The following is a 16,729-nucleotide window of genomic DNA, read 5'->3' as shown; positions in this document are numbered from 1 at the left end:
GGCCTTAAAAAACAGAAGCTAGCTTTATATTATAAGTTCATTTTAAATAAGTAAAAAGGGGACCAGTGATGTTTTTGTAATATCCTCTAATGAACAAATTAGTTTTTCAATGGACAAACACCCATGCATTTGTTCATTATTCTGGAAATTCATTCAAGGTAAGATTGAGTTATTAAAAGGAGGGCAGTCTCATCATTCTAAATAGTATATCCCTGGTAGGAAGGATAAATCTATGCTAATTTAGGACAGAGCCAGAGAAGTCAGTCAGTTATGCCATTAAATAAGAAATTAATTCACTGCAAACTAAACTGTCAACAAATAGCAAGGGCAGGTCTGAAATTATTAAACATTTAACTTTAACTGAATTATCAAGAAAATAAAATGATTTGACTAAAAACAACAAAAACAATACTAGAAGTTAATCAATGAACTAATTTGTCATGAATTTATATTTTTCACTGTTAAAATATATAAAACTTTAACATTTTGTATTCAAAATTAATCAGTTCAGTGCTGTTATAAAATAGACAAATTTATGCCGGCACAGAAATTTCAAAGTTTCATGAAATAGCAAGACTCACTTTTTTACTTTGTCGCAGAAGGAGGCCAAACTCTTATTACTGCCTTGAGGTACTTCAACCAGCTGAATAGAACAACCTGTCAGCTTAAAATAAAAACTGTCAAATTAATATAGTTTGATGTGGAGAAAACATTAATACAATTCTACATTTTTAATTTTGTTTTAAAGAGTCTGTCCGAGGGGCACCTGGGTTGTCTCAGTGTTTGACTCTTGGTTTCGGCACAGGTCAGGAGCTGGCATATTTGTGGGTTCAAGCCCCACATCAGGCTCTGTGCTGACAGCCTGGAGCCTGCTTGAGATTCTTTCCCTCTCTCTCTGCCCCTTCCGCACTTGTACTGTCTCTGTTTCTCTCAAAATAAATAAATAAACATAAAAAAAAAAAAAAGATTCTGTCCGGAAGGAAGAACTTCCCATCCTATGGTCCTTCTAGCTGGATTTAGAATCAGATTGACGTGAGACAGATTAACAGGAGAAAATCAAATTTAACACGTGTTATTTATTTAAAATGTGTGTATGGGGAATCCACACAGGAGATTCCAAAGACAATGAGGCAACTTGAAGCTTATTTGAGCTAAAGAGACTGGTAGGAGTCTGTGAACACAAAGGGGAGGAAAGCCATTCACAAGAAGGTGAAAAGACGTGTTTGAAAACAAAGGTTGCCTTATTTTCTAGATAAATTCCTTGGGTAAAGGGGAGTCTCTGTTAATAATTCTCTTCTTTCCAATGTAAATTCAGGCAATTATGAGGGAAGCAAAGTTTTTCCTGCATCTGCTGTGTATTTATTACTTTCAACTTGAAATAAACTGTATGCCCAAGTGGCACATTTTGGGTTATCCCATCCTACATCCCTTCAATTCATTCTGTATTTATTTATTTATTATTTATTTATTTATTTATTTATGTGGATTTTTTAGGTGAGGTAATGCATACAGAAAAATGCATGAGTCTTAAATAATATAATTTAAGTTTTGAGGAATGTATACAACTGTGCTATCAACATCACAATAAAAATATAGAACATTTCCATCACTTTAGAAAGTTCCCCCACATCTCCTTCTATCAAACTACATTTATTTGGTAACTACTATTCAGATTATTCAGATTTCTAACATCATAGATTAAGTGTGTGTGCTCCTTTCTGGTTTCTTTCACTGAAATGATACATATTTTTAAATTTTTCTATGTTGTCACACATCAGTTGTTCATTTTTTATTGCCAATTAGTACTATTCTGTTGATGCATATTTCACAGTTTCATAATTTGTTTATCCATCTTCCTGTCAGTGGGCATTTGGGATGTTCATAGTTTTTATAAGGAAAACTATTAATTTTTACATACAAGTATGTATAAGGACCTGTGTTTTATTTCTTATGAAAAAATCCATAAGTGACTCAGTCAGAAGGTGGGTACATGATTAACTTTCAATGGAGTAATTTTTGTTTGTATATATTGAAGCTATTATTAGGTACATAACACATTTACATTTGTTGTATTTTGTTGTAATACATTACATTTGTTGTATTTTCCTGATGAACCTTGTTGTCATTAAGAAATGACCCTTTTCTTTCTCTAATAATGCTCTGCCTTGAACTCTACTTTTTCTGGTATTAATTAATAATTATAATAAAATAGAGCTTTTTGTTTGCTGATCAAAGGCTAAATCTTCTGTTTCATTTATTTTCAACTTATTTGTGCCTTTCTTAAGTTCATCTGTTGTAGTAGTAGTTACATTTCTTTTATCTGGTTTGTCAATTTTTCTCTTTTACTTAGAGTGTGTAGTCCATTTATTGAGTATATTTATGGATATTATTGGATTTAAGACTGCCATATTCATTTTTGTTTCTATTTGTTTATAATTTATTTTCCTATTTTTACTTCCCTTCTTTTTTGGTTTATTTGATTTTGTTTTCTTATTTAATTCTGTTGGATTTTTAGTTTTTCTTCTCAGTATTATTTTTTTAATAGCTATACTTAGAAATGACTATATGCATCCTTAACATATCATGGTGTACTTAGAATTAATACTGTACCAATGCAGTTAAAATGAATGTAAGAATTCATAATAGCTAATAATGTTTACCCCTTCCATCCTTTATGCTATTGTTGTCATGTATTTTTCATCTCTCTATATAAAATAACTCTCAGTTAAATGCTGTTGTTTGCTTTAAACAGCTATCAAAATTTAAAAGTAGTTTTTCCTATTTACTAATATATTTACCATTTTTACTGCTCTTTTTTCATTTTTAGATTCCATCTGGTGTCATTTTCCTTGTACTCAAAGCACTTTAGTATTTTTGTGTGCATGTTAGCTGGCTAATTTCTCTCAACATTTGTTTATATGATATCTTTATTTTATTTTTTGAAGTATATACTCAATTGATACAAAAGTATAGATATACATACATACATATATATGTATATATATTTTGTGTGTGTGTAAATATGGATATATATCCTTTCAAATGTCATTCCATTGTTGGGGTACCTGAGTGGCTCAGCTGATTAAGCATCAGACTCTTGATTTTGGCTCAGGTCGTGATCTCACGGTTCCTGAGATGAGGCCCGCGTTGGGCTCTGTGCTAACAGTGCAAAGCCTGCTTGGGATTCTCTTTCTCCCTGTCTCTCTCTGCCCCTCTTCCACTTGCAGGCATGTGCTCGCTCTTGCTTTCTCTCTCTCTTTTCCCAAAATAAATAAATAAACTTAAAAAATAATTTTAAAATGTCATTCCATTGTTGTCTTGCTTCCATTGTTTCTGATAGAAATTTGCTTTAATTCAGATTATTGTTCTGCTGTGTGAAATGTTTTCCCTCTCTGCTCTCTTTTAGGATTTTCCTTTACCTTTTGTTCTCAGGTATTTGAGCATGATTTGTCTACATGTGATTGCCTTTGTATTTACTCTGTCTGGGACTTGTTCAGCTTCTTAGATCTATAATTTGACATTTTATACCAAATTTGAGAAATGGTCAGACCATTATTTCTTTAAGTTGGTTTTCCTATTTTTCCTTTCCTCTCCACTAGCATTCCAAAATTGTCCATATTATCAGCTTCCTTGTCACATAAGTTTGAGTCCTTGCTCATTTTTATATAATCGTTTTATTTTCTCTTCTTTAGTTTGGATAATTTTTCTTATTTTTCTTTCAAGTTTACTATCTTCCTCTCTGTTATCTTCTATATGTTTTTAAGTACACCTAGTGATTTTTCCATTTCAGATACTGTGTTTTCAGTACTAGAAAATGCATAGTCTTTATTTTTTTGTAGTTTCTAGCTTCCTCTTGAGATTCTTCATTGGTCTACTCATTATGTCCATCTTTTACTTTATCTACTTCAACAGTGATAACCACCTTAAAGTCTCTGTTAATTTCAACATCTGAACTATGTCAGGATCTCTTTGAATTGACTGGGTTATTTTCTTGATTGTGGGTCAAAATTCTCTGCTTCTTTACATATCTGTGCGTCTATTATTATATGTTCAGCATTATAGATGACACACTATAAATTGTGTTGTCTTTTTTACAAAGTATACAGTTTTTCCCTGGAAGACAGTTAAGATCTTTTTGGTCTCTTTAGCCTTTATTTTATTTTTTGTTAGGACATATCTATTTTGGCAGGTGCAGCATTCACTCTAGAGTATATGTTTAACACTCTTAAGTGATAGCTTTGGGTATGGGGTGCCTGGGTGGCTCAGTTGGTTGAGCATCCGACTTTGGCTCAGGTCACGATCTCACGTTTCATGAGTTCGAGCCCAGTGTTGGGCTGTATGCTGACAGCTCAGAGCCTAGAGCCTGCTTTGGATTCTGTGTCTCCCTCTCTCTCTGCCCCTCCTCTGCTCATGCTCTCTCACTCTTAAAAATAAAGAAATAAATAAACATAAAACAAAACAAACAAAAAGAGATAGCTTTGTGTAATCTCAATTGAATGCCTGAACTACTACTCAGCTCAGTGCCTTCTCTTGCTAGGTTAGAATTAGAACTTATACTACATAACTTGTACTTGTGTGTGGTAAACACAATCACTTGTCCAAAAACCTACAGTAAATCTCATACAGGTTTCTGACTCCCGCCCATTGCATACCTCTGCTGGCACTCCGCCTGGAACTGCAGGCTGTGCCTGCTCAAACTTAGCGATATTGCTGCTCAGACTGGGCTTTACTAGCCTGCTCTGCAAGCAAGAAAGTGCCCCCATGAGGAAGTGAGGATGATGCAACACTGCGGTGTTTATCAAAATGATAAACTTTGGTAAAGTTGACCTCAAGAACGGTGTCCTATACAGCCTTTTGTTCAGTATCTGAAATCAGGAGAAGTTATATTCTAAGTTATATTTTGCCTTGATCATAAATAGATGTCCCTAAAATTCATTGACTTAAATTTTTTTTTAATGTTTATTTATTTTTAAGAGAGAGAGGCAGAGTTTGAGCAGGGGAGGGGCAGAAAGAGAGGGAGGCAGAATCTGAAACAGGTTCCAGGCTCTGAGCGGTCAGCACAGAGCTCGACGCAGGGCTCGAACTCATGAGCCATGAGATCATGACCTGAGCCAAAGTTGGCTGCTTAACATACTGAGCCACTCAGGCACCCCAAATTCACTGACTTTTAATTCAGATCAGTTGAGTTGCTACCTCCTCTCAAGTGCCTCAGAATTAGGTATTTCCTCTCCTGTGAACTCATTCTATCTGTTATTTTACTCTGTTGCCATTATTTGTTGGCAAGTTAATTTGAGCAATATGCTATTTCTGAATTCAAGTGTCATGTCATTTCTTTGCATTCATTATGCCTAGTATATCATGTATATTTTAAGAATATGATGGTTGTTGAATAAATGAGGAGTCCTTTTGCTTCACCCTGTAAATTATAGCTGCAATAATGTTTCATTTTTTTTTACTGTTTACTTCCAGTTTCGCTTGTGTCTAGACTTAGTGTAAGCAGAGAAATATTCAAATATTATACAAGAAACTCTGTGGTAACTAAATTGATTGGAGAACTACTGATGAAACCATTAGGATGAAGTGCACAATTATTGCTTAATTTCCTACTCTTGGAATGATCCCAATAGATGTTGCCTGCCAACAGCATAATTTAGGAGTCTCTGGGTAAAAGGACATTTTTCCTACCATAATGATATAAAGTTTTAATTTATGACAGTATGACTCAAAAATATCAATCAAATGAGATGTATGTGTTTTTTATGTATGCATAATAATACAGTAAGAATCAAAATTACTTTCATCAAAATTTCCAATTATATTTTTTGTCAAATAAAATGTAAGGACTGTAACACTTTATTTAGTTTTGATGAAATTGGAACTTTAAAATGATGTACCATTTTAATTTTTTTCTTCAGAAAAAGTCATTAATTTAGGAACACAGAATTTGTGAATAATAAATTATTTTTTTACAAATAATATCAACACATTTTCCTATTAAGGTGAATGACCCTCATTACCAAATTAATCCAGTACATTATTGAATGATTCTTTCAGATTCTTTTTTTTTTTTTTTTAGGCCAACATATGTGATACATACATACCTCTGTATTCTCTGGCTGTGTACTTTCCCAGGTCCTGGGTGGAAAAGAACCTTCAGAAAGCATCAGAGAATGTTTCACAATGTTCATATTTCTACTTCTTTTATTCTCTTCTTTTGGCATGAAGTTAGTTGAGAAGGATGGATATATAGAAGGGATGCTACTTTCAAATCCTATGTGGTAGTTATGATTTTCACTTTCTGATTCTCTCTGTGAATTAATTTTATCCAGACTAGTGGATGATGGAGCTGAAATATTTATTCTGTAATCATCACCACCATGATATTTTCCTATGGGGTTTCCACAAGAGCTTTGTTTGTTCATATTTTCAGGATTCGGTAGCACAGAGCGCCTAAAACCAATTACTGGTGTTTTCCCAACTTGGTGACAGGAGAGTTCTGAGGTCTGAGAAGTTAATTCATTCAAGGGTATTTGGTGTGTTTCATGTAATGAATGCCTTCTTGAGTCCCAGTTTGGTGCATGGGGTACACAAACAGTGTTTTCTTCTATTTCACTCTGATAGAATGGAATTTTAATCCTAATCTCATCTACTAGCTGATCAAAACCCAGACTGACATGGCTAGGGAAAAAGGACTGATTTATAGAGTGAAATTCTTGGTGCTCATGCTGCTCTTCATGTGATTCACTGGTATTTAGATCTGTTTTCCAACAATATGCCATTTTTAATTTTATGTAACTGAGAGGATTGATTCTGCTCCAGATATTGACTTGGTGATATTATGAAAGATGATAGGAATTTTCCTAGAAAAAGGATAAAAGAAAAAAAAATTCTTCGATTAATGAGAAATAAAAGAACCTGGAAGAAAAGAATATGATGAATAAATATAAGCAATTGTTTTGAAGCTTCTCCTTAGTAAATGAAATGATTCATGAATAATCTAAAACTCCATTAGGTCTCACAACATTAAAGTCTGTTGGGGGACTATTGACTTTAGTTTTGTGAAACTCTTATAAGCAAAAAATAAGTCCACATGAATTATGACAGGAATTATGACAGGAATTTCATGAATCAATCAAAAGTCAAGGGGAATCCCTTTGAATTCCTTTACCTACTGAAGATCCGGTCATCATAGAATCATTATCTCCCTCTGTATTCAATCATCTACAAGCATGCTAGCATGGTAAAGTCTCTTATTAGCTAAACAGTCTCTTTGATGAGCAACTGCTCCATTCCTAGACATAGTTTTAACTTTTTTCTTCTTTCCATAACCAATTATCTTGTGGGTTGGCTAGACTCTTTCTTCCCCTTCCCAAAACTCTTTAAACAATTGCAAACTTCTTTCAACTTCTCCAAAGTGACTTTTCATTAAATTCACCAAAAACTTCATGTCAGTAAATTCAGTTGACATTGGTCACTTTCTATTTTAATTTATCTCTCTACAATATTTGATTCCATTCACCATGCTTCTCATTTAAAAGTTTCTTGCTTTCTTACTTGGACTCTCTCTGATACTACACTCTCTGAATCCTTCTGTGTTTATTCTTTCTCAAAGACTCCTTTGCCTGTTATTCACTTTGCACCTGACCCTTGTCAGAGCTTCTTTACTTCTCAATTATTCTCTCCTTCTAAGTTATTTCATACTTCCTGTGGTTTAAGGTGCCATTTCTATGTCAATGGCTCCAGCCTTGACTATTTTTATTACTACCTTCTCAATATTTTCACTTGGAAATTTTTCTTAACCTCCAAAAGAAAGTCTAAAACTTGGATCATAGTCATCCAAAAACCTGCTCCTATTCCAGTGTTCTCTGTGATGGAAAATGACTTGACCATCAACTCAGTTGCTCAGACCAGAAACCAGAGTTTCATCTTTAACTCTTCCCTCATTTTTATTCTTCAGTATAAAATAAACTGCCAGTTCCTGTAGGATATCTTGCTCTCTCTGTCTACCACCACCACAATCTTGGTCTAAAACTTTTTTCTTCTCACCTGGAATGTGGTGTTATCTCTGAAACTACTTCTACATTTTCTGTATCCATTCCTTGTGTCCTATAATCCACTTTTTAATATTTTAATGATATGTTTAAAAGACTCACCAATTATCTCCTCGGGATATAGCTTTCCAGTGGTTTTAGTGGATTATAGTGCTGTGGTTACTATAGTGCTGTGGTTACTATAACCACTATAGTGGTTATAGTGCTGCCTTAGGATAACCTCTATAGATGTTACTTATGTAAGATTTCTCTTTCCCATTAATTAGATCATTAGACCATGTTAACCTTTCCCACTTATAGCTCAGTACCTAGAACTTTGGTTTACTCAGTAAACCAAAAGTTTGGTTTACTGCTTGTTTGTATTTGTTGAACAGATGATTTAATAAGTTAAAAAATTATAATTGAGTTATAAGAAAATGAAATTAAAAATTATTTGTGTCACTCATATGAATTGATTAATTCCTTTCACTTTTATGAGTTTATTAATTCCCTTAATAATTATTTATATGTGTTAAGAATAAAAAAAGTTAAAGGGTAATTATGATAGTGATTCACCATCAAATATGATTCTTTATCAGTGTTTTGCAATGGCAACAGAATTTTTTTCCTTTAGTGCTAAGATTTACTTAAAACTCATAATCCCCTAAGAAATAAGTGAATTAGATTTATTTTACTACTTTGCTCAAGAAATTGAACTGATAGATTTGGCAAAAAATATTTCAGTTCAATCCAGTCAAGAATTGAACTGACAGGTTTGGGAAAGACTTTTAAGAGATATACACTTTTAAGAAGTGTATAGAATGAAGTGTTAACCAAAAAAAAAATCTATAAATTGTTATTCTAAGCTATCCTAATTCATGGGTCACATTATCTAGCCACAGTCTCTTTTTTAGGAATTGACATTTTTTAATCTTCACATTAGTAGTGAATACTATGGTTCATTAAAACAAATGAGACTCCTTCATCTGTCTCTGTCATGGAACTCAGGATTGTCATTGGTATGAATTTAACTCTGACAACCAGAGTCAATATCCTGTTACAGTCTTCCTTAGACCAGCCTGCTCTATCTTAGCTTAAATATGATAAATGTGGCTATATTAAAGTGACTTTAATAATGTGACAAATAAAACCCAAACCCAGCAAAAGGAAGGGAACAAGAAAGACTAGAACAGAAATAAGTGATACACAAACTAAGAAAGCAATAAGACAGATTAATGAAACAAGTTCTTTGAAAAGATCAGCAAAAAACAAAATCACTAATGAAAAAAGAAAAATAACAACAAACATTACAGAAATACAGTTGTAACAGAATGTTATGAAAATATACATGCCAACAAATTAGACAACTAAGAAGAAATGGATAAACTCCTAGAAACATATAATCAAAAGTAAAGAAGGAAGATATAGAAAATTTAACAGACCAATTACCAAAAATGAAATGAGATCAGTAAACAAAAAACTCTCCAAAAAGAAAAGTCCAGGACCAGACGGCTTCACAGCGAATTCTACCAAACATTTAAAGAAGAGTTAACAACTATTTTTCTCAAACTATTGCAAGAAGCATAAGAGGAAAGACTTCCAAACTCATTCTGTGAGGCCAGTATCACCCTTATACCAAAACCAGATAAAGACACCAAAGAGAGAGAGAGAGAGGACTATAGGCCAATATCTCTTATGAATATAGATGCAAATATCCTTAACAAAATATTAGCAAACAAAATTCAACAATATATTTAAAAAATCACACCACAATCAAGTGGGATACAAGGGTAGTTCAACATTCACAAAGCAATCAGGGTGGCTGGGCGGCTCAGTCAGTTAGGTGTCTGACTCTTGATTTTGGCTCAGGTCATGATCTTGCAGTTTGTGGGTTCAAACCCCGCATTGGGCTCTGTTCTGACAGCACAGGAGCCTGCTTGGGATTTTGTTTCCCTCTCTCTGCCCCTCCCCTGCTTGCCCTCTATCTCTTAAAATAAGTAAATAAAACTTTAAAAATATGAAAAAAATATTCACAAAACAACCAACATGATATGTCACATCAATAAGAGAAAGAAAAACCATATAATCATTTCAACAGATTCAGTAAGAGCATTTGACAAAGTACAAAATCTATTCATGTTAAAAAAAAAACCTTCTGCAAAGTAGGTCTAGAGGGTACATACCTCAACATCATAAAGGCCTTGTATGAAAACCCACAGCAGCATTGTACTCAATGGGGAAAATCTGAGAACTTTTTCCCTAAGGTCAGGAACAAAATAAGGATGTCCACTCTCAACATTTTTATTCAACATAGTACTGGAGACCCTAGGCACAGCAATTAGACTACATAAAGAATAAAAGATCCAAATTGGTAAGGAAGAGGTAGAACTCTCATTATTTGCACATTACACGATACTATATATAGAAAACCCTAATAACTCCACCGAAAAACTACTATAACTGATAAATGAATTCAGTAAAGTAACAGGATACAAAATAAACAGAAATTGGTTGCATTCATATATACTTATAACGGAAAAGCAGAAAGTGAAATTAAGAGAACAGACCTACTTGGGGCCCTGAGTGGTTCAGTCAGTTAAGTGTCCAACTTCGGCTCAAGTCATGATATAACAGTTTGTGGGTTTGAGCCCTGCATTGGGCTCTGTGCTGACAGCTCAGAGCCTGGAGCCTGCTTTGGATTCTGTGTCTCCCTCTTCTCTCTGCCTCTCCCCTGCTCACTCTCTGTGTCTCTCCATATCATATAAAAAATAATTTTTTTTAAAAGAAAACAATCCCACTTACAATTGCATCAAAACCAAAAAATATATCTAGGAATAAATTTAACTAAAGAGGTGATAGACTGTACTCTGAAAACTATAAAACACTGATAAAAGAAATTCAAGATGACACAAAGTAATGGAAAGACATGCCATACTCCTGGGTTGGGAGAATATTGTTAATATGTCTGTACTCCTCGACACAATCTATACATTTAATGCAATTCCTATCAAAATACCAACCACATTTTTTTACAGAACTAGAAAAAGCAATCCTAAAATTTGTATAGAACCACAAAAGACCTTGAGTATCCAAAGCGATCTTGAAAAAGAAAAACAAAGCTGGAGGTATCACAATCCGAGACTTCAAGTTATATTACCAAGCAGTAGTAATTAAAACAGTATGGTAATGAAATAAAAATAAACATAATACATCAATGGAATAGAATAGAAAACCCAGAAATAAACTTATATGGTCAATTAATCTTTGACAAAAAAAAAAAAAAAAGAATATTCAATGGGAACAAGGCAGTCTCTTCAACAAATGGTGTTGGGAAACCTTGACAGCTACATGAAATGTAATAAAACCAAACTGCTTTCTTTTACCATACACAAAAATAAACTCAAAATGATTAAATACCTAAATGTGAAACCTGAAGTCATAAAAATCCTTGAGGAGAGCAGAGGCAGTAATCTTTTTGACATCAGCTGTAACATTTTTCTAAGTATGTCTCCTGAGGAAAGGGAAACAAAAGCAAAAATAAACTATTGGGATTACATGAAAATGAAAAGCTTCTGCACAGTGAGGGGAACAATTAACAAAACTAAAAGGGAACCTCCTGAATGGGAGAAAATATTTGGAAATGACATCCAATAAAAATTTAGTATCAAAAATATATAAAGAACTGATAAAACTCAACAGACAAAAAAATAATCCAATTAAAAAGACATGAACAGACATTTCTCCAAAGAAAGATGGATAAACACACACATGGAAAGATGCTCAACATCCCTCATCATAAGGAATATATAAATCAAACTACAATGAAATATCACCTCACATCTGTCAGAATGGCTGAAATCAAAACCACAAGAAACAACCATTGGCAAAGATGTGGAGAAAAAAAAAAAAAAACGCTCTTGCAGTGTTGGTGGGAATGCAGAGTGGTGTAACTACCATGGATAACAGTATGGGAATTCCTCAAAAAGCTAAAGATAGACTATGCTATGATCTAGTAAATACTGGATATTTACCACCCAAATACAAAAACACAATGGGGGTGGGATAGAGGGGAAAGTGGGTGATGGGCATTGAGGAGGGCACCTGTTGGGGTGAGCACTGGGTGTTGTATGGAAACCAATTTGACAATAAATTATATTTAATATAAAAAAAATACAAAAACACTAATTCAAAAGGATATATGCACCCTTATGTTTATTGTGGAATTATTTACAACAAGCCAAACTATGGAAGCAGCCCAAGTGTCCACTGATAGAGAAATGGAGTGGTATACACACACACACACACACACACGCACACATGCACACACACAGAGAGACACACACAGTGGAATATTTTTCAGCCATAAAAAGCATGAAATATTGCCATTTGTAAAACATGGGTAGTGCTAGAAAACATAATGGTAAGCAAAATAAGTCACTCATAGAAAGACAAATATCACATCATTTCACTCATATGTGGAATTTAAGAAACAGAACAACCAAAGGAAAAGAGAGAGAGGGACAAGCCAAGAAACAGATGTTAACTATGGAGAACAAACTGATGGTTACCAGAAGGGAGGTAGGTGGGGAATTTGGGGAAATAGAGCATGGATATTAAAGAGTATACTTATTATGGTGAAAAAAAAATGAATGATAAAAAAGAATTTAATTTAAAAGTGAAAAAAATGCAGCGCCTGGGTGGGTGGCTTAGTTGGTCAAGCATCCAACTCTTAATTTCAGCTCAGGTCATGATCTCGTAGTTTCATGGGTTCAGGCTCTGTGCAGGTAGCATGTGGCATGGAGCTTACTTGGGATTCTCTCTCTCTTTCTTTCTCTCTGCCCCTTCCCCACTCATGCTGTCTCTGTCTTTCTCAAAATAAATAAATAAAACTTAAAAAAATTTAAAAACAAAAAAATGTGATTTTCGCTTTATACATTAAAAAATAAAGTGACTTGTAATTTTTAGTGGCTTCAAAGAACTGATAGAGTTTTTAAAATTATTTTTTAATTTTGTAGAGCCATTAAAAGAGGTCTTTAAAGGTCTCAGTGGTCTGATCATGAAATTAAAGTTTCCTTTAGACTGTACCATTTGTTGTTAATAATAATAGTGATACCTAACATTTTTTGAGACCAACTCTGTGCTACTGCTGTATATACATGTACATGTTTATGTGTATTAACACATTTATTTCTCGTTTCAACCTGGGATATTATTATTACTACTTAATAAATGAGAAAACTGAGGCACATAAAGGTCTCCAAGTTGTGTTTACAGATTTGTTATAAGCAAGGATTAAAGAGAGGCATATGGGGCTTCTGCACAGCTCAGCCAGCTAAGCATCCAGCTCTTGGTTTTGACTCATGTTACGATCTCACGGCCCTGAATCAGGCTCTGTGTTGACAGTGTGAAGCCTGCTTAAGATTCTTTCTCCGTCTCTCTCTGCCCCTCCCCTGCTCTTTCTCTTTCAAAATAAGTAAACAAAAACAACATCTAGAACATGGCTGAATTTAGACACTGCAACACAGTATTAATTCAGCTCAAACTCTCTCTAATGAAAAGAGTTGAGAACTTTAAAATTTTTATTAATAACAATATTTTTTCAAGCATTTCTCACAGCACTAAAACTTGAAATGGGTTAGATGCCTCTCTGAAAAATCTCGTCATCATGAGACAAAGGAGAATGAGAAATACCTGTATTGAAAATATAATAAAAAAACTTCCAGATTCACTTTTTCAATATTAAATTTGGTGATTTTAAGGAATTTCTAATAATTTTAAATCCCATCTTTACCAACACAATCAAAAGCTAAATTATTTCTTAGTTTATAAACAAATAGAAACATTATTTGGTACCAGCTGGCAATGTGTACACTCTGCATTATGAAGTAATGAGTAAAATAATTGAAACTCATATACCTTGACTTTGAGGCAGAGCTGTACATACAGATTAGAAGCAATTACACCATAATTGAGAGAACATGGCTGTCGGTTCCTGATTCAAATAAACTCTTCAGAACCATAAAAAATATGTACAATAGGCAGAATAGTGCCTCCCCAAATATCTCCATGTCTTAATACGTGAAACCTGTGAATATGTTAGATTATATGGCAAAGAGAAACTAAGGTTGCAAATGGAATTAAATTTCTTAATCAGCTGACCTTAAAATAGGGAGATTACTTGAGTGGGTTCAATAAAATCACACGGATCTTTAAAAGGGGAAGAGGGGGCATAAAAGGTCAGAGTGATGCGATTTGAGAAGAACTCAACCTTCTTTTGCTGGTTTTGAAGACAGAAAAAGGGGCCAGAGTTAAGGAATTTGATTTTTTTCAATATTTATTTATTTATTTATTTATTTATTTATTTATTAATATATGAAATTTATTGTCAAATTGGTTTCCATACAACACCCAGTGCTCATCTCAAAAGATGCCCTCTTCAATAGCCATAATGTTTATTTATTTTGAGAGAGAAAGAAACAGAGAGAGAGAGAGAGTGTGTTCAAGTAGAAGTGCAGAGAGGGAGAAGGAGCATCCCAAGCAGGCTCTGGGCTGTCAGTGCAGAGCCTAATGGGGGACTTGATCCCATGGACCGTGAGATCATGATCTGAGCCAAAACCAAGAGTCAGATGCTTAACCAACGGAGCCACCTCGGTGCCCCTCAAAGAGCCTGTAGAAAGAAGCTAGAAAGCAAAAGGAAACAGATTTTTCCCTAAAAAAGCCTCCAGAAAGGAACACAGCCCTTCTGACACATAGACTTCCACACAATGAGACTATTGTATTTCTGACCTACAGAATTGTATGACAAATTTGCCTTGCTTTAAGTCACTAAGTTTGTAATAATTTGTTACAGTAACAATATAAAATCAATACAATGTGCAAGTTGGAAGCTGCTTCCTAATTGATTGGAAAATCAGAAACCGGAAGTATAGCAGACAGCACAAAAATAGTCCTCTAGCCTTCGTTGGCACATTCAGCTGAATTTAAACAGGATATTTAAAAGTTGTCAATCATGAAAACTTAGTTTACTGCAATTGCATATAACGTTCCATTCGGTTAAAATTTTCAGAAATCAGTTTTCATTGAGGGTTAGTTACTCATTTGGCCTCAAGGAAAAAGTGCCAACAGAACTTAGGCACCTATCAGAGAAAAAGCGGCCCCTGTCAGCTGTTTCCATTTACTAAATCTACAAAGGTACAGATATCATCCAAATAAGCCCAGTCTTAGGGTTACAAAACCGCAACAATGGGAACAAAAATATTTATTTTACCGAAGAACAAAGAAAATGTCCGAAAGTGTCTGCTCTTGATTCAAAAACTTCTCTACACTACTGAATGAATATATCTATACAGGAGACATGAGAACGGTAGGGGAATTAAATTACGAGGTTGAAGAAAATGATCTTTATTTCAGAGAGCAAGTTGTAGCCATTGAAAATGTACCAGTTTTTAAGGTGTATATAAATGTCATGGAAGATCAAGATTGTGCCAACATAAGACATGTTAAAGTCTAATCAAGCCAAACCATCTGTATTTTCAGTAAGGTGGAGGGAAACTCTGCAGAGCTACAGAGCTAACCTGGTTCCTGAAAAAAAAAACTCTTGGCTGTAAGGATGATCTGAAATTACCATCTTTCTTTATCATGCAGACACAGAGATGCTCATATTTTAGCTAGACATAAACTGGATATGTCTATATATATATATATGAATTTATATATATATATATATATATATGTATGTATATATAATTTACATTATGTCTAGTTTGGAATTGGGTGATGACAAGGTAAACGTCTTATTATTATCATGAGCTATGATAGTATTTTTACCTAAGTGGAGACAAGAGGTGCTTGGGGAAAACATTACTTTCCAAAAGTCTCTATTAGGTGCCTTTTTACATGAATAATTGACATTTTCTTATACATGTATAATCCTATAGAAGCCTCACTTCTCATTAGACTGCCTAAAGCTTCTTGTATACGAAAAATTTGAAGCTGTTATTTATTCTTGTTTTGGGGAGATACTGACTTGAATAAATGAACTCATTTATTCATACATCTACAGATGACCCTTGAACAATGCAAAGGTTAGGGATGCTGACTCCTCCTACTATTGATTAGAAGCCTTACCAATGGATTCACAGTTTCTTTCTTTCATTCTTTTTTTTTTTCCAGTAGTCCATATATTGAATTCATTCATTTCAAAATGGTGGGCACCTGTAGCTGTAGACCTCCATCTATAATACATATCAAGCAATTCAAATTTTTCTTGTAATGTCATGACTGTTCTCTGCATCTTGGGAGAAATTCCAGCATCACTGGTGACACTTTGTATGGGCCCCATGGTGTTATTCAAGGCTTATGATATTATACTAACCACGATGGAAAATATGTGAGAATCTCAAAAGATCACTTTTTACTGCAATATGCAGTTTACTGGAGAGACCAATTATTCACGTGGAAATGATTAGCATCACATGGTATTTTAAGTGGATATTTGCAACACTTGAGCTCACCACTATAGCAAGAGGAAGTGGCTATGAAATTATTATAGTAATACTGTGTGTAGTATAGTTAATTTTATGATTTAATATTGTATCTTTACATTTGTTTACATTTCTCTCAACTGAATAGAGCCATGTGTGGTTTGTAAGTGTGTGTGTGTAAATTTTGATAAATTTTGACTTTTTATAATGGATTTG

General features: G+C 34.0%; 1 protein-coding gene across 4 annotated transcripts in view; it reads right to left on the bottom strand.

Annotated features, from left to right (window-relative positions):
- The window catches only part of PIK3C2G (phosphatidylinositol-4-phosphate 3-kinase catalytic subunit type 2 gamma), a 355,657-nt gene that overhangs the window by 323,516 nt on the left and 15,412 nt on the right, over window positions 1-16,729 (bottom strand). For all 4 annotated transcript variants that reach the window (XM_045463665.1, XM_045463664.1, XM_045463668.1 and 1 more), the window contains exons 2-3: window positions 6,102-6,860; window positions 582-664 (exon numbers count right to left, since the gene is read on the bottom strand). In XM_045463665.1, coding sequence (XP_045319621.1) covers window positions 582-664; window positions 6,102-6,779 — 761 coding nt within the window. In that variant the 5' untranslated portion in view covers window positions 6,780-6,860. The remainder of the gene's footprint in view (window positions 1-581; window positions 665-6,101; window positions 6,861-16,729) is intronic.

The sequence above is a fragment of the Leopardus geoffroyi genome, chromosome B4 (assembly GCF_018350155.1).
Source record: "Leopardus geoffroyi isolate Oge1 chromosome B4, O.geoffroyi_Oge1_pat1.0, whole genome shotgun sequence".
Lineage (NCBI taxonomy): Eukaryota > Metazoa > Chordata > Mammalia > Carnivora > Felidae > Leopardus > Leopardus geoffroyi.
Note: the sequence above shows the minus strand (reverse complement) of the source record. Positions and strands in the feature narration are given on the sequence as shown.